We start from the raw sequence: 19,930 nt of genomic DNA on the forward strand, positions 1-19,930 counted from the left end.
GCAATTTGTTTACAAATTTAATAAACTTTCATGAAAATGTGCTAAACCTGAAAGGAGAGAATTCTCCCACAATACTGAGGCCATTTTTAAAAATTTATCTTTAACATCGTTTCATCTAACAGTAAGTCTTACTTTGTCTTCATTAATTGATTTGATATTGATTGTTTTTGGCCTTTATATCAACCAGTCAGCAAAACAAAGGGATAACTTATTAATATAAAACTCACAACAGCACCAAGGGTGAGGACCAAGAAGGGAGGCAGAAGAACACTTACAGATTTGCCTTGAGTCAGAGGACTGGACAGTACTTATGGATTCATCTTCAACTCAGAATGAGTACACCTGGGTGGATAAGTTTGTGTCTTCGAGAAGATACCAGACAATCCCAAACCAAAGCCATTGATGAACCAGGAGATTCGTAGTCTACTGAGGGCTAGATCTATGCCATTCAAAACGAGTAATCTAGAGCTATACAAGAAGTCCAGATATGACTTTAAAAAGGCCATTTTAGGAGGCAAAAACAATTCCAAGAAAGATTAGAGATGGAATCAGATGCATATCAGCTCTTTCAGGTTTGCAGGCCGCTAATTCCTACCTATTGCTTGACTATTGCTAACTTTCACACTACAATTGTGTCATTCTCATCATTCTCAGATCTTTCCCCTATCAACAACATGCAGATTAGTGCTTTTTTTTAAAAAAACTAAGTCTTGAAGTTTTATCTTTTTCTCTTCTCTGCATAGTCTGTTTATTTTGTCTGCCTGACATGCTGTTTGTAAGTGTTCTACTTTGTTGCATTTTCTACAAGTTTCACCTTTATACCTGAAATTATTATCTATACGTGAGCCCCTGCCACAACATTAACACAATTTGTTCAGCCAAGCAGGATTCTGTTTAGATGTTGCAATTTTGTTCACACACACTTTCACTCCTGACTGCAACTCAATTGTGCCTCTGCCTGTGGTTTCCACTGAAACAGCAATTTTCACTGTTAGTTTGAATGTAAGCTGTGCTTCAGTTAGTTTCTGATTGCTTTCTTTTAAGATTCCACAAACTAAATTATCTATTAGTGTGTCTTTAAGCCCATTACCAAATTGACAATGTTTAGAGAATCTCTTCAATTCTGCCACCTACACTGAAATGGAACCCCCTTCTTTTTGATTCCACTTATGAAACTTAATGCATTCTGAAATCGACAATGCCTTTGGTTCTAAGTGTTCCTGCATTACTTTTATAATAGCAGCAAAGTTCATTTCTGATGGTTTGGTTGAAGCAGTCAAATTTTGAAGCAAACTGTATGCTTTTAAACCTAATGCACTTACCAAAATTGACACTTGTTTCTCATTTTCTTCAAAATACTGTTCCAGTAGTTCAGTGTACATGAGCCAGATACACATAATGTAATCAAACTTGTCAACCTTTCCTATGTAGCCAACCATTTATGATTTTTAATGATTATCACCTGGTACTCATTCTTTATGAACTTTGAATTCTACTGTTTTCTGGCTTAAAAAACTCAATCATGTCTTCCCTTCTGAAGATGGTCCCTTCATGTGTTGGGTTGCACTAAGCTGTTTTTTTTTTTAAAACCTTGAATGTCTCACTCTGCTTGAACAGGTCAGTAACCATCTCAGGTTCCTTCTAAAAAGCACCTCATTGCCAATAGTATCTTCCGTAATTTCAGAACATTAAATTAATTCGAAGCATAACACAGGAGTCCAGGAATGCAGATCTAAACCCTTTCTTTAAGCAAGGCGCATACGTATCACATGGTAGAGCAATAACATATGCACGTAATGTATTTTTGCATATAGCCTGTAATTAATTATTTAAACAAACAAAAATGCTTAATCAAACATTATATACACAATATTACTCAAATATTATTTAAATATTGATACACAACAACTGGCCTATAGGGTAAACTTGAACTTAAAAATTTCTGGATCTACCGGTATTGTCTTGTTACTCAATGCAAAGCCATAACAGAATGTAATGCCATCACCTGCATGTGCCATGATGGCCCACCTCTTAGAATATAAGGAAAACTGACAAATGGCTAAAATGATTAACTTGGGTTTGACCATCCATCAGACTTAAGTATCATACTTGTCAATAAATTTAAATGCTCCTGAATATATCTAATATTCAGAACCATTCAAGACATTTAAAATTATTTAAATCAATTGGATAATTGATATTTAAAACAGTTAAAAATTTAAAAAACACTTAAAACTAAATAATTAATACATTTTAAACAAACTCAATTACTTACACCTCCCCAAGATCCTTGTGGGTATTCTTCATTCTAATGAATGGACTCAATGATTCTGCACAGGATAGATGCCCTAATATACTGTAATGACTAGGGAATTCACTGAACTCCATGAGAAATCCATTGTTGGAGCCAAGTCAGGAAATCACCAGTGAAGTGCAGCTAGCAAGTTAAGAAAGCCTTGGTGTAGCATTTTCAATATTTCATAGTGATAACCAGCCATTTTAAAGAATTGTATTAATCAACTAATAATACAATACCATATTATGCAGGATAACAAAACAGATGCTGTTATCGAAGTCCTGATATATAAATTCAAGATGATTTATTCATGACATGATATTTATACACGAACTGCCAGTAAAACTAAAATGCATTTTTTTTTTAAATCAGTTCATCTTCCATAGGAAGAGTGAAATTAGGAAAATGTAAAGAATAATTAAATTGATCTGTGGCAATTGAAAACATTATTTGCAAATAAATGCTGATCTTTATTGAACACAAACAGGTTCAATTACTCTGGCAAAATCTTAGGTAACAGACAAATTTAAACTGTTGTTAATTTATTATTTTTTATTGTATGTATATGCAAATAATAGCATTAATTCTGTACAAAACTTCTTCCACATTCCAAAGTTCCTCAATGGCCACAGGGTTAAACCATGTCAGCCCTATTTTAGTAATTGAAACATTTGCAGCATGCAAAATATCCCCATTTACCAAGACTTCAAAACGATTTGCATCTCAGTATAAGCTCAGTCATGTAGCCAGCAAATTGTACTGAAATGTAAATTAAATAGGTAGATATGTCTCAATGTCTCTCTCTCTCTCTCTCTCTCTCACACACACACACACACACACACACACATTCTGCGCAATTCCAATTATAACTGGGGTTTTATTTTGCTGAGAACAAGCCATTTCTTTGGTTGTTCTAAACTTAATGGATGCATTGGACAATTTAAGATAAACTACTGATTTGTGAATCTGACAAATTATTAGAATAAAATTTTAAAAGTCCACATGTTAACAGCTTAACTCAAAAGAAAATGATCAAATCCTATTAAAAATACACATCTGCTAAAAGATGTAATTTTGTTGGAATGCAGTCATACAAGTTATACTTTAACCTATCACCCAGCTTAATCTCACATAATTTTTAAAGTACCACTGCTGGTTTAACAAAATACTTGGCCCAAATGGCATTTTCTTTCACACAGCAGCTGCAGGATTCTTGTGGTTAATGGAAAGTTTACTCATGCATTCCAGCTTACTCTGAATACCAAACTACGATGCTAGTTTGATGGTGTCTAGTATTCATAGTCCAATCATAACTAATGACAGATGATTATTCTAGGTAATGAAACAGTAATGATATCTAATTTTATGTGGTTAAATACAGGACTAAAGTGCATGGTAAACTTAGCACACCCAAATGTCAAGTCAAGTCACATTTATTGTCATTTCAACCATAAACTGCTGGTACAGTACATAGTAAAAACAAAATAACATTCCTCCAGGACCATGGTGCTACATGAAACAACACAAAACTACACTAGAAAATGTGAGACATCTCAAGACTAGACTATGTAAAACAACACAAAAACTACCCTACAGACCTATACAGGACTACATAAAGTGCACAAAACAGTGCAGGGCAGTACAATAATTAACAAGATAACAGGCACAGAAGAGGACAATTTTCAATACAATAATAAATGATGTAGATGTCAGTCTAGACTCTGGGTATTGAGGAGTCTGATGGCTTGGGGGAAGAAACTGTTGCACAGGCTGGTCGTGAGAGCCCAAATGCTTCAGTACCTTTTGCCAGATGACAGGAGGGGGAAGAGTTTGTATGAGGGGTGCATGGGGTCCTTCATAATGCTGTTAGCTTTGCAGGTGCAGCATATGGTGTAAGTGTCTGCAATAGCAGGAAGAAATCTCACCGGAGAATCTCACCTGGTCCCTTAACACCAGCTCCATAGCAAAGGAAGCCCAGCAGTGTCTCTACTTTTTGTGAAGGCTGTGGAAAGTCCATCTCCCACCCCCATCCTCATCACATTCTACAGGGGTTGTATTGAGAACATCCTGAGCAGCTGCAACACTGCCTGGTTTGGAAATTGCACCATCTCGGATCGCAAGACCCTACAGCGGATAGTGAGGTCAGCTGAGAAGATCATTGGGGTCTCTCTTCCCGCCATCACGGACATTTATACTACATGCTGCATCTGCAAAGGAAACAACATTATGAAGGACCCCAAGCACCCCTCATACAATCTCTTCTCCCTCCTGTCATCTGGGAAAAGGCTCCGAAGCATTCGGGCTCTCACGACCAGACTATATAACAGTTTCTTCCCCCAAGCTATCAGACTCCTCAATACCCGAAGCCTGGACTGAAACTTTGCCCTATTGTCCTGTTTATTATTTATTGTAATGCTTGCACTGTTTTTGTGCACTTTATGCAGTCTAGTGTAGGTCTGTAGTCTAGTATAGCTTTCTGTGTTTTGTTTATTACATAGTTCAATCTAGTTTTTTGTACTGTGTCATGTAAACCATGGTCCTGAAAAACGTTGTCTCATTTTTACTATGCACTGTACCAGCAGTTATGGTCAAAATGACAATAAAAGTTGATTTGACTTGACTTGAAAGACCCTGATGATCTTCTCAGCTGACCTCACTATCTGCAGCAGAGTCTTGCGATCTGAGACGGTGCGATTCCCGAACCAGGCAGTGATGCAGCTGCTCAGGTTGCTCTCGATACATCCTCTGTAGAATGTGGTGAGGATGGGGTGTGGGAGATGGACTTTGCAAAAAGTCTCAGCCTTTGCAAAAGTAGAGACGCTGCTGGGCTTTCTTGGCTATGGAGCTGGTGTTGAGGGACCAGGTGAGATGGGGAAAGCACACTCAAAAAAAGCAGTAGTCAAAAACTACAACTTAAGAGTAGAGAATTATAATCAAGATGTATTTAAATTACAATCCAAAATGTAACCTAAATTATGTGCAAACTATTAAAATAATTATCAAGTTTAGTCATGTAATATAAAAACAACAGGTATTGAAAATTATTGTAACTATTGTTATAAGGTTATAACGTATCAACCAAAATGACAGTGATAATGGACTAAAGGTTTAGCAGTGACATCAATATGGATGTGCTGACTTATAATCCAAAAGGTTACGGTTTGAAATTATGGATGCTGTATAAAATTAAGTAGCAAAGACAAAGAAAACTAAAAATGGTAAACTGGTAAATTTTGTAAATTTAAGTTGGTTGCTGAGGTGCATAGAGTCTTTGATTACGTTGGCTGCTTTACAAAGGCAGAATAAACTGCAGACAGAGTCCATGGATGGGAGGCTGGTTTCCATGATGTGCTGAGCTCTGTCCACAACTCTGCAGTTTCTTATAGTCTCGGGTAGAGCAGTTGCCACACCAAGCTGAGGTACATCCATAAGTGATGCTTCTTGAGACATGTCTAAAAATTGGTGAGAGCTAAGGGAGACACGGCATATTTCTTCAGCCTCCTAAGGAAGTAGAGGCGTTGATGCATTTTCTTGGCCATGGCATCTACCTGATTGTATCAGTATAGACTGTTAGTGATGTTCACTTCTAGGATCTCGAAGCTCTCAACCTTCCTGATTTTGGTGCTGCTGATGTAAACAGACACATGTGCACTACTCCCTTTCTTGTGGTCAATGACCAGCTCTTTTGTTTTGCTGATATTGAGGGAATAGTTGCTTTCATAACACGCGCAACTTCTATCTCCTTATACTCTGGCTCATCATTTTTTGAGATTTGGCCCACAATGGTAGTGTTATCTGTACATTTGTAGATTGGGTACAACAAAATCTGGCTAATCAGTTATGACTGTATAGGGAATGAAGTAGGTGTCTTAGACACAGCCGTGTGGGACACCAGCATTGAGGATAATCATGGAAGAGGTGCTGCTGTCTATCCTACTGATCGTGGTTGGTTGGTCAAGAAGTTAGGGATCCAGTTGCAAGGGCAACTATAATATTGAAGTTGCTCATGTTCAGGCATGGGAATTACTCCATAAATATCCCTTTTCGATAATGATAAATTCAGACACTTCTTTTCTCCTCATCCACCTGCAACTTGGTGTGGTCTCTGCTCATGCACCTCATCATACTGTCTGGCATATGGAATGGCTACTAATACATCTGGGAGAAACTGATTTATCCAAAAGCCTCAAGGTCAAGGCAAATTACTTTGGCACCTGGCTACCACTCTCTATAGACTTTAGTGATTTTGACAAATGCTAGAGAGCACCAATACCTTTTGGGATTGCAGATTGCAGTTGGAAATCAATCAACAACTAACATGGTTGGTGTAAACACAAAATACTCTGCAGGGTCTCTTTTGTTTATGATTATCCAGTCCCAGATGCCCATATCCCTCTAAATCATGGGTTCACAACCTTTTTTATTATGCCATAGACCAATGCCATTAAACAAGGGGTTCATGGACCCCAGGTTGGGAACCCTTCTTCTAAACCTCTCTTACCCATGCACTTATCCAAATGTCTTATCAATGTTATTATTGTACCTGTCTTAGACTCTTCCTCTGCCATCTAATTGCGTAACTCCACAAGACCCTCAGTATGAAGTTGCCTGCAGGTCCCTTTTAAATTATTCCCCTCTCATCTTAAATTATAGGTATGTCTTTTAGTTTTTAATTCCCATATCCTGGGGAAAGGACGATATGCTTTCACCCTAAAGTCATATGCCTTCACCAGAAAATCACCTCTCAGTTTCCTACATTCCAAGGAATAAAGTTTTAGCCTACCCAGCTTCTTTGTATTACTCAGGCCCTCAAGTACTGACAGCATCCTTGTAAATCTTCTCTGCGCTCTTTCTAATTTTGTGATATACAGTATTTCCTGATAAAAGGGCAACCAAAACTGTACCAATTTTCTACTTCTTGTCTTCCAGCCAATTATAAATCCAATTAGTTATCTCTTTCTGGATCCCATGCAATGTAACCTTCCAGACTAGAATGCCATGCAGACCTTGTCAAAGGCATTACTAATGTCCATATGGACAACATCCATTACCCTACCCTCATACATCACAACATTCACTACCTTGGCCTTATCCATCACATACTTTGATAAGATTTCAATAGTTTTCTTTCAACAACTAATATTTCTTATTCAAAATGCTGGATTTTCAAATTATTTTTGAATTATTCTTGCCATACAACAAATTTAACTTGTTATTTTTCTATGCAAGCCTTAATTAAAAAAGTGAAGATTTTTGAATACAGGAATCACAAAAATGTTCTACATTTCCAAAAATAATAAAACGTTAGAACTTGTAATATTCTCTAAAGTACATATATAAGCACCGTGTGTGTGTATTGAGGGCTAGAAATTGTTTTGCCCATTAAAAAAATACAGTAATCCACTAAAATAGTACTGAATGTTGGCCCCAGAGAATTCTGTACAAGTACACCTATCTAAGTGCTATAAGAGAAATAAGTTGCATTTGTTTCTCTGAACTATAAGTGCAAGTGCTTTCATTAGTGTTGCATATCTGCAGAAGCTAACTAAAGCTGACAGGTTTCCTGCCTCCTAAAGAAAGGTGATCACTGAATCCAACCACTGCCGTACATCACTGTGCAAGGTGGAAACCATTGCAATAATTATGTCAGAAAGACATGCCAACATGCATACTCCTTCTCAGTTAGTTAATCTGCATCTGAAAGTTTGCACCAGTCTACATTGGGGGACCAGTGGTGGATTGGGTCATCTGCTTGAAATTGCAGAGCGTTAACATATTTGTTACCTGTCCTGGGCCCAGCACAAAGGCAATTGCAAGGAAGACACACTAGCATCTTTTTTTCCTTAGAAGATTTAGGAAGCTCGACATGTCAGAAAACTCCCTACTGAACTTCTAAGTATGTACAGTTCAAAGTTATCATCTTTCAAACTTTTAAACACTTTGGAATGGTTCCTGCAGATTGGAAGATAGCAAATGTGCCCCCCACTAACAATGTAAGACAGGAAGAGAGGACACAGAAAATTATCAAACCGCTTCTCCAGAACCTTGTTCACCAGTGCAGTTTTTAGTAAGTAACAAATTTACCATGATAAAACATTCATAGAATGATCTCTTTGAATTACTGCTTTTAAGGCCAATACTAATGTTCAAAAATAGTGAAAATAAGGTAAGAGATTACACAAGAGAAACTATATCAGATTATTTATTATATTTAAATTTACTATCTGCCATTATCACAAATCTATTTTTGATATCTCAAGGACGGGGCCTGGCAGACTAGCGCACCTTCAGTGTGCCGGATTTTCGTGGCTCTGGAAATGAGTTGATTCAAAGCCGGTGACGCAGACTGAGGCATCACAGGAAAACACAGAACATTGGGTACAGTTGTTTGGCTTCTGGCTGTTTGTCCAGAGACCTCAGCTCTCTGGGCACAGAGCTTGGGAAAAGCAACACAACAGACTTTTTGCATAAATAAGTGAGTTGTTAGTTATGTCTCCCCTCTCACTGTGAAATTGGGACACCTCCTTTTCCATTATTAAGGAGAGAGAAAGCCTATGGTATGTCAAATTACTGGGTGAACGAGTAGTCTTTGGGGTACTGCAAGTCTGTCTTTATTGATATGTTATGGCACATTTGAGTTCTCAGTGGAGGGCATCGATGTCTTTTTTTGCTGGTGGGGGTGTCTTTGCCTTGCTGCTGCTTGTACATGAGGGGGAGCTGGGAGGGGGCTTTGGGGTTCTATCATTTAACTGTATTTCATTCTTTGGGGCACTCCTCTGTTTTCATGGATGTTGGCAAAGGTTTTCAGAATGCATGTTGTATATATTTCTCTGACTTTACAATGACAATGTACCTAGTGAACCTATATTGAAACACTACCCAGTATCTCCTTCCTCAGATGATGATGAATCTGCTGAGTTATATTTAGCACATAAATCCTGATATCAAGATACTTTAAAAATACAACAGACCACATCTGCCATCACAAGCACTACTGCTTCTACAGGCACCAATACTCTTACACTTGTAGTCAGAACATACATGCAGTTATCCATCCTTGATACATTTTGAAATATATTAATACACTTTCCTCTCCAGTAAGAGAAGATCGTATGTACCTGCTACCTGCAAATGCAAACTTAAAAATCTTCTGTACACATAGACTTGGGTGAGCTAGGTTAGTACAGGTTGATCAATCTCTGAGGCTGAAGTACGTAGCTGTTTCCAACAAGTGAACAGTCGCAGGGTGGCGGGACCAAACGGCATCCCAGGGCAAGTACTCAGGATGTGTGCGGCACAACTGGCAGGTGCATTTACAGACATTTTTAATCTCCCTCTCCCAGAGTGCCCCCTGCTTCAAAACATCCATCATCGTTCCTGTACCTAAAGAGATCAAGGTAACATGTCTGAATGACTGGCATCCTGTCGCATTGACCTCAATAACAAGCAAATGCTTTGAGAGGCTGGTCAAGGACAACATCTGCAGCATGCTGCCGCCCACATTAGATCCCCTACGATTTGCCAAACGACACAACCGATCGAAAGATGACGCAATAGCCACAGCTCTACACATCATCCTTACACATCTAGAGAAGGAAGATGCTTATGTGAGAATGCTGTTCTTGGACTACTGTTCAACATTCAACACCATTAATTCCCTCCAAGCTTAACAAGAAGCTCAGAGACCTCGGCCTTCACCTCGTGCAGCTGGATCCCAGACTTCCTGTCAGATCGCTGGCAGGTGGTAAGAGAAGGCTTCATTATATTTTAATTTACTTTTTGCCATTATCACAAATCTATTTTTGATATCCCAAGGATATGTCCTGGAAGACCAGTGTGCCTTCAGTGTGCTGGATTTTTGTGGCTCTGGAAATGAGCTGATTCAAGGCTGGTGCCCCTCTGACCCTCAATACAGGAGCCACTCAGGGCTGTGTCCTAAGCCCCCCCCCCCCCTTTACTCCCTGTATACCCATGACTGTGTTGCCACCCACAGCTCCAATCTGCTAATTAAATTTGCAGATGATACTACTTTGATTGACCCTTATCTCAAATAATAAAAAGGCAGCCTACAGAGAAGAAGTCATCACACTGACATAGTGGTGTCAAGAAAACAATCTCTCCCTCAATGTCGCAAAAACAAAGGAGCTGGTTATGGACTACAGAAGGAATGGAGACAGGATCACCAGTATTGACATCAATGGATCTAGGGTTGAGAGGGTGAACAGCTTTTAAGATCCTTGGCATATACATCACCAAGGACCTGACATGGTCTATACGTACCGGCTGTGAGGTGAAAAAGGCACAACAGCGCCTCTTTCACCTCAGAAAGTTGAAGAAGTTTGGCACAAGTCCCTAAATCCTAAGAACTTTCTACAAGGGCACAATTGAGAGCGTCCTGACTGGCTGCATCACTGCCTAGTACGGGAACTGTACTTCCCTCAATAGCAGGACTCTGCAGAGAGTGCTGTAGACAGCCCAGCGCATCTGTAGATGTGAACTTCCCACTATTCAGGACGTTTACAAAGACAGGTGCGTAAAAAGGCCCCGGAGGGTCATTGGGGACCCGAGTCATCCCAACCACAAACTGTTCCAGCTGCTACCATCCGGAAACTGTACCACAGCACGAAAGCCAGGATCAACAGGCTCCGGGACAGTTTCTTCCACCAGGCGTTCAGTCTGATTAATTCATGCTGATACAAATGCTTTTCTATACTATATTGACTGTCCTGTAGTACATACTATTTATTACAAAGTACTATAAATTACACATTGCACTTTTAGACAGAGATGTAACATAAAGATTTTTACTACTCATATAAGTGAAGAAATAAAGTCAATTCAATAGACGCTAGTGCACATCTATTTAAGTGAATAGCTCAAATGCCTTTGTTTAAATAAGACCAGAAGTCTATATGATATAGAAACAGTATTAGGCCATTTGGCCCATCAAGTCTGCTCTGCCATTTCATCAATATCAGCACATCCTTTCTTAGATAAAGGGTCTAAATATGCTCACAGTACTCCAAGTGAGGCCTTAAAGGTGCTTGATAGAAGGATCAACATTACATCGTTGCTTTTATATTTTAGTTCTCTCGAGATGAATACTAACATCAAATTTACCCTCCTCACCACTGAATCAACCTACAAATTAACTTTTAGGAAATCCTGCTTGAGGATTCTCAAGTCCCTTTACACTTCAGATTTTTAAGATTTTCTCTCCACTTAGAAAATACTCTATGCTTTTACTTCTTCTACCGAAGTGCATGACCAGGCACTTCTCAACACTGTATTCCATATGCCGCTTCTTTGCCGATTCTCCCAATCTATCTTTCAGCAGCCTCTCTGTTTCCACAAAGCTATCTGCCCTTCCACCCATCTTCTTATCAGCCACAAACCTGACCACAGAGCCATCAATTCCGTCATCCAAATTACTGACATATAATGTAAAAAGTGGTCCCAACACAGACCCCTGTGGAATACCACTAGTCACCAGCAGCCAACCAGAAAAGACTCCCTTTATTCCCACTCTTTGCTCCTACCAATCAACTAATGCTCTATGCATGCTAGTACCTTTCCTGTAGCACTATAGATTCTTAACTTGTTAAGCAGCCTCATGTGTGGCACCTTGTCAAAGGCCTTCCGAAAATCCAAGTACACAACATCCACCGATTCCCCTTTGTCCGTCCTGTTTGTTATTTCTTCCAAGAATTCCAACAGATCACATTGTAGCATCCAAAGGCAGTGGACTATTTCCACTGTAACATGGGTAAACCCATCCAATATCTGAGAACTGCAACAGTTATTAGTTGGTCTGTGGCACTGGGACTCAAACTGACTTGTGATCAGAGCTGGTAGAATAAGGTAAACTAAATATCACTGGGCATTTGAGATTTCAAACCTAGCCTCTTTTCATTCTCATTTATTACTAATCTCTTCATTCTCCTTCCACTCTTTTGTGGGAAAACAGGCAAGAACTATGTCTTCTTGATTGCCAACTTATGCTGTCAACAGAAAGTGGTGTATCCATGAATGTTGACCACTGCTTAGCTGAAAAGCAAATCTTTCCTGGTGTCAAAAAAATCAATGCAATTGTCCATACTGATTGGTGTCAGTTTTACCATTTAAATGTGTAATAATTATCACACCAAGCAAACTGACGTACAAATTATATTACTAATTTTGTACAAATATGCACCTCTGTTGGGAAAAGGCAAATTGACTGTTATGTTTTCAATTGTTTAGAGATCAGAATTAAATTTCACTAGGCCAGTTAAGAAAATTACTTCACCAGATGGTGAAGGCAGATTGAGAAAGTAATTCCTTCACCACATGCAAATTGTTGCCTGCATCGGAAAAGCAGTTTTAAAAGCAAGATTGACTAAACTCTAAACAGAAAAACTGATATAGAATATTAACACATAAGGCACAGAATGCCAAAACACAGATTTAAACCTGTTATTTCTCATTCAGCATGTTACTAATTTCCACCATGCCACCACAGAGAGACGCTAAATAGAGACAGGAGTTTCCCAAAAGGAAGGAAAAAAATAAAGTTAGAGAAAAAGTCAATTCCTCTGGCATGCTTCTTCATAGGAACTAACCCAAGGGGAACATTTGCTGAGGTCTTGAACAAGATCACCTGCTTGAATTCTTGCTTGAAGGGGCACATTTGATAGAAATTCAAAAGCAGAAAATGTAGAAAAAATTGAAAATTAATCTACATACAAATGCAAATCTGATTATTTAGATGTTATAGAAAAACTAATTTTTTTAAAGTATTTTCTTTCATAATAAGTATAATGCATGCCCACAGGCAACTGGCCAGAAATTGGAAACACAAATGTCAAGCGCAATGATTGTCAGCACTACCTCACTAGAAATATTACGAGTGAGAAATGCTGTGAAGTCTAATGCAGAGGTAGTAATTTGCATTGGCGAAAATTTTTTTTGGCGTTTTACATTTGGCATCACTTGAATGATGTCTGGCCGAACAAAGATTAATGATGACAACAGGTATTTTCTCTGCACTATATCCCAGAAAAGGGGTGGTTTAAAATAATCGCTACCCCTAAAAACCTTGTTTGTTTAATGTTACACAATCATTAACCATTCCATTGGTTTACACTGTACATTATTCGTATATTCAGTGGAGCCAACAGAATTATTGCATAAATCTAATAAAGAACTATAAAAATATATAAAGGAAATTGCTGAGTGCCAAAATCTTCTTTGTAAAAGTACAGATAGTTTCACATCTGTTTGGTTGAATTGTCTGAGATACACGTATGACTTTCATAATTCTTTTTACCTTAACTACCAGTTTGTGTCTGACATGGCATATCTAAGATTCTGCATGACTCTTAAGTCATTAAGCTTTAGTTATAATGATACATCAAAAGTATAATTTTGATATGAAAAATAAAGTGATTTTATTTTATTTAACATGATACTTGTTCCTAATTTAGAGGAAACAGATTATATAGATCAGTAGTATAGTTTTCTGTGCAAAGTTTATTCCTGGCAGCATTGATGCTTGAAATAACTTCTGGAAACTAATGTACCATATGGCTTCAGGCTATTATTTATAATTTAGTGCTATCTGTCCTTTCTTGAATTCAGAAGGGGAAGTCACCAATTCACACTGTACAATGACTATTGTGTCAATCATTGTACAGAAACTAACCGTATACATCCTTGATATAATTTCCAGCAAATCAATCCTCATGTCAGTAGTACTCAGTATTGTAAAAAGTGGAGTACAATGCACAAAAACACTGACATTATTGCAAGTATGCTGGGACCTTTGACTTGAAATGTTAACCTTATTCTCACCACAAGCTGCCAAGTTTCCAAATCTTTCTAACATGTTCTGCTGTACTGTGAAATTAAGGTGCAGCAAATTCCTAAAACATGTAAATACATTTGGCAAATAAAGTTGATCCTTGATCTTATACAAAAGCTGAATTATTCTGGACTTCTTCAAAAGATAGTGATTAATTTGGAAGAGATGATGACACCTTCATGATTATAATAATATTAGAATAGTGTTATTTTAATTGTTGATCATTATCGGCTGGTTAATATACTGCATAAAGGTAACATCAATGGCTACACATGTCAGTTTTAGTGCAGCTTTGAATTGTTTATTTTTAAGTGCCTTGTGACAGATACCCAACTAAGTCCAGAACAAACAAATCAATTATCTAGAAACAAGTTCCCATTTTAAATGCAAATGACAAACCAAAATCACACTACCTGGCATGTTTAGAAGTTTAAAGGGTCATTGTAATGGCTTTCATACATACCTTGGCTAATCTGTTTTCACTGTTGTTTTCTCTGAATTTTTCTTGCAATGTTTGTGCAAGCTGGCAGAGAAGTGCTCCATTATCCAACTTTTCCATAAAGCTTTCTGCAGTAATTTCTTTTCCTGTGAGAAGATAAAGTCAAGATAAAATAAGATGGCTAGTACATTCTGTTATATGCTAATCTTTAAGCTAATGATGGTACATATTCTAATATTTATATAAGATAAAACTATGTTGACTGCTGTCCAGCAAAACTATTGGGAACTGCGAACAAGTCAACTGAGCGTTCTCAATTTCTACTATCTGGACATGCTATAATTTATTATCAGTACTTATTTTCAAATAAATTTGTTATTTCAACTAAAACAATTTTTAAGTTTTGAAATTATTTAAACAATTTCAACTGTCTTTTTAAAAAGGCTTTAAAAGCTCAATTGCTTCATCCACCCCATTCCATGTGGAATGCCCTCAGAACAGCAATTATTAGGCTTCTTGCGAGCTATGTAGCCCCTAAATGATTGTGCAACCACAGATTTAGTTTGTAGTGAGGTAAAAAGATTGGATTGAGTGAGATATAGTTCATCTTTACAATCATAATTGTTAAATTATATTTTTAATATTTTCAATTGTTTGCTTGAGATTTCTATGTTTAGATAGAGTAATAATGGTTTTAATATTCCACATGGCAGTTAAAATAAAATTATTACAGCACCAGTGGCTCAGGTTCAATTCCTGCTGCTGTTTTTAAGAAGTCTATGTTGTCCCCATGACCTAGTGGATTTCCTCCGGATGCTCCAGTTTCCTCCTACTGTGCAAAGACATATGCTAATTGTTCACATGGGTGTAATTGGGCAGTATGGGCTTGTTGGACTGGAAGGGCCTATTACTATGCTGTATCTCTAAATAAAAAATAATAAATGAAATGTGTTATTCCAAATTAAGCAATTAAAGATCAATATCCACTTATGGAAAGCAGAAAATGTAAGTCCACACCATGCAATATTATCAACCTCGGGATGAGAAAGAATTCTTTTAATCCAATGTTTCTTCCTGATGATTTCTGAAGAATATTTATGTCTGTTATATTTTTGCTTAATAATATATTTTTTGCAAATTATCATATTATTCATTTCATTGTATCTCAGAATATTTCATTCCCAAGTTAATAGTTCTCTTACTATTTATGATCTCAGTTTGTGGACTGGTTTTACAACCTTGACCTTGCCAATGCTTGGTATATTGATTGCAATTATATACTCATTCTAACTTTGCCTGAGTTGATTGTCACTAGTTTCCATTCTATTATCATCTTTTCTGAAATAGCTGATATGGATCTACTTCCATCCAAGCAATTGCCCTCAAGAACTGAGTCCTGACTTCACAATCACCCTGCTGTATCTACAACTCTGGAGTTCTTTTCAATATCTCTCTGCCATACCTCCTCCTTTCCAGCTTTCAAAGGACCTGTGAATACTTACTTATTCTCCTCTTTTGGTCCTACATCTCACCTCTATTTCTGACAATACTTCATTGCATTTGGCACCTATTTCATAGTCAGGTTTATACACTATGCCCCCTAAAGTCATAGTGCCATATAACTGCAAGTGAATATTATAATTTTTAATTACTTTGAGAGTGGGTGAAATATAATTGATTGCTAGGCTTTCAAACAAAAATGAAGCAATGAGATTTTACAACACTAGAAAGCAATTGACATCTTGTGTTATCATCCAGCAATAGGTTTGTAAACAATTCAAACATTGGGATACTTCCTGCCAAAAGCATAACAGAATACTTGTATTTCAAACATTGATACTTTTAGTAATGTTAATTTATAACTAAGCACTAGGTTATATTGAGACAGTATTTTGAGTCAGCATGGTAGCACAGTGGTTAGTGTAACAAAGTTCAAAGCAAATTTATTATCAAAGTACATATATATCACCAAATACAACACTGAGATTTATTTTCTTGCAGGGATACTCAATAAATCCAATAGCTATAATAGAATCAATGTAAGACCACACCAATAGGTGGACAACCAGTGTGCAAATGACAACAAACTGGGAAAATACAAAAATAAAGAAATAAAAACAAATAATAAATAAATAAATAGAGCACATGAGATGAAGAGTCCTTGAAAGTGAGTCCAGGGTGGGAGAGCAGAAACCTGATTGGATGAGGACTAACCTATCAGGAGGGACGGACTACAGGGGTATAAATACCACTAGACCAGTCATACCCAGGCATCATTCCTAATGAAGATGGCAGAGTTTGTCATCAAAACATTTTTTTATATACAATCAATACCTGTACCTGGCTGGAAGCCCGAGAAGAGTTTATTCAGCCAGAGGATGTTGTTACTGTACACTACAGCACCAGCAATCAGGGTTCAATTCCTGCCACTGTCTGTAAGAACTTTGTGTGTTTTTCCCCAAGATTACATGAATTTTCCTCCAGGTGCTCTGGTTTCTTCTCACATTCCAAAGACATATAGGTTAGTAAGTTAATTTGCAATTGGGGAGTGCGGAGACATTATTCTAGAAGGGCCTGTTACTGTGCTGGCTCACTAAATAAGTTAGTAAATAAACTTTTTGTTAATAAGATAAAAATACCAGAAATATAATTTTTCTGGGCTGAGTGTTAAGTAAAACCCACAACAAAAACATACCTAACCCAAGCGTCACAAATAATCTTGCTCATTATACATGGTTCCAAAGTTCAGAATATTGGGCTAAAAATTGATCTAGTCATTTTCATTACACTTACCAATAAATATCACCAGTTCGATAAATCCTTACAGAAAACGAACTGCAGAGGTAAGGTCACAGTGTCATACATAGAGACTGATCTTAGGAGTCCTCAGTATAAATGCTGAATGACATAAGATCACCAGACTTTAAAAGAACATACGCAAAGTTTCCTGATAATTACCATCTATGATGTTTCCTCATTATGGCATCAGAGCTCTTCATGATGCACCGAAACTGGAAGAACCAATTAAGTTGAGATGGCTAAGGAACAGAAGCCAGCCACTGGGCCTCTCAGTGAAATATAAGCTGCTGGAGGAACTCAGTGGGTTAGGCATCACCTGTGGAGGAAAATGGACTGTCAATATTTCAGTTTGAGATCCTTCACCTGGACTGCTATCAGTCCTGGTGAAGGGTCTCAGCCCAAAACATTCATTTCTATAGATGCTGACTGATTTGCTGAGTTCCTCCAGCATTTTGTGAGTGGTTCTTTATATACTTTCTTCATCACCATCAAAGCAGGTGACCTGTCTGGTTGTTATGACGAAGATATATCAGCATCAGACCTAGCAGCATCTTTAGCCAAGTTAGTCCAGTTCATATACATTCACATATTTTTATCAACTGTCCAAAATATATTCAGTATATATAAAGCAGGACAGAAGCAACCTGGCTAAGTACTATCTTACCCAACTTTGGATCATGCACAGAGAGATGAAGGTTGGCATCAGCACTATCATATACACCCAGGGGCCACTTTATTAGGTGCACTTGTACACCAGCTCATTAATGCAAATAACTAATCAGCCAATCATGTAGCAGCAACTCAATTCATAAAAGCATGCAGACATAGTCAAGAGGTTCAGTTGCTGTTCAGATCAAACATCAGAATCGGAAGGAAATGTAACCTTTATCCATTGAATGATTTTTGGTGCCAGACAGGGTGGTTTGAGTTTCTCAGAAACTGCTGATCTCCTGGGATTTTCATACACAGCTATCTCTAGAGTTTACAGAGAATGGTGTGAAAAAAAAAACACCCAGAGAGCAGCAGTTCTGTGGGTCTAAATGCCTTGTTAATGAAAGAGGTCAGAGAAGAATTGACAAACTGGTTCAGGATGACAGGAAGGTAAAGGTAACACAAATAACCATGTATTAGACTTGTGGCGTGCAGAGGAGCATATCTGAATGAACAGCATTTCAAATCTTGAAGCAGGTGGGATACATCAGCAGAAGAGCATGAACATGCTCAGGGACATCTTTATTAGGTACAAGAGGTCACCAATGAAGTAGCTACTGTGTGTAGAAGCTACCATAATCTGAGTACCAATGCTCAGCTGTATTCCTTGAGGATTAAATAATTCCAGCCCTCCTCACTGATTAGGTCACAAGGCTCCAAAGATGAAAATGATGAGAGTGTCCCCTTGTGACATATTGTTGACAAAATTTGGCATCACAAAATCCGAGTAAAAGTAAAATCAGTGGGGATCAAGAAATAAATCTGCAGTGTTTGGAATCATCTTTAGCAAAAAAGAGAATACTTCTAATTGTTGAAGGCTATTTGGCAGTCCTGATCATTCAGATGACAATGAATTTCTCTCCATCTTAAGTTCAGAACAGGGGGTGTGCATAAAACATTGAATTTTATTCTGTCATTATCTTATAAAACAGTCCAATCCCGCATATCCAATTAAAATGCAAAGAACATTCATGATACATAATCTAGCATTGACCTTCAAAGGCTTTATCATTATCATACTAATAGCAACATCCTTATGATCACCACTGACTATAAATTCAGCTAACTCAAGCACATAATTCATAAGAGTAGCTATAGTATGACAATAACTCCACCTCCCCACTTCCTCTAATCTTCTACCTTTGGGCACTTATCAGGGGTGGTATGTTCTCCATTTGCTTCACTGGTATGACTACAATATTCATGAACAAGAACAACATATTTCTAACACCTTCAAAGTCTCTTATAGAACTTTATAGCCAACCAAATATTTTTGACTCCTATTAGTGTTGTACATGAATGAGGAAGCCAATGTAGACAGAGCATGCTCCCAGAGAAAGCGAGGTTAAGCACTATACAGGTGACCTGGAATAATCCCCCAACTTTTTCCAAATGCTTTTAATTTCAGTTGAGAAAATAGACAGGCCTAGGTTTAATGCTTCATCCAGTAATGAAACAATATCTTCAATATGGCTCTAGGATGCCTGTTCACATTATTGTTCTCAAAATTTTGATATGTCCCTAAACTCAATGTTCAATTTATCACCAAAAATGCCATCAAATAAACCAAAGATGATACAAATAATAATCCAGATATGATCCATTTCATTGATTATTCACTGGATGAATGAATAATCCATTCTATTAATGCCTAGCTTGCTTATCTAAACATTTAGCTCTCCAGAAAAAGTTTATTTTTGAAGATCAAGACCTTAGACATGGCAAAAAAACACTTCATGATCTACCAGGCATCTGTGATTTCTCCACTCCTACATGCATACAAGAATATTTTAATAATAGTTAAAGAAAACATACCTGGAATGCTTTCCTTACTTAGGTTTAA

At 37.6% G+C, this 19,930-nt stretch overlaps 1 protein-coding gene across 7 annotated transcripts in view; it reads right to left on the reverse strand.

Moving 5' to 3' along the window:
• Positions 1-19,930, reverse strand: part of LOC132397356 (growth arrest-specific protein 2) — a 167,963-nt gene that overhangs the window by 98,137 nt on the left and 49,896 nt on the right. For 6 of the 7 annotated variants that reach the window (XM_059976024.1, XM_059976020.1, XM_059976022.1 and 3 more), the window contains one exon: positions 14,602-14,723. In XM_059976024.1, the coding sequence (XP_059832007.1) occupies positions 14,602-14,697 (96 nt within the window). In that variant the 5' untranslated portion in view covers positions 14,698-14,723. Of the gene's footprint in view, positions 1-14,601; positions 14,724-17,535; positions 17,635-19,930 lie in introns of those variants that run through there. The other variant, XM_059976025.1, reaches the window with a different exon arrangement.

Source organism: Hypanus sabinus, chromosome 7, assembly GCF_030144855.1.
Source record: "Hypanus sabinus isolate sHypSab1 chromosome 7, sHypSab1.hap1, whole genome shotgun sequence".
NCBI classification, from domain to species: Eukaryota; Metazoa; Chordata; class Chondrichthyes; order Myliobatiformes; family Dasyatidae; genus Hypanus; species Hypanus sabinus.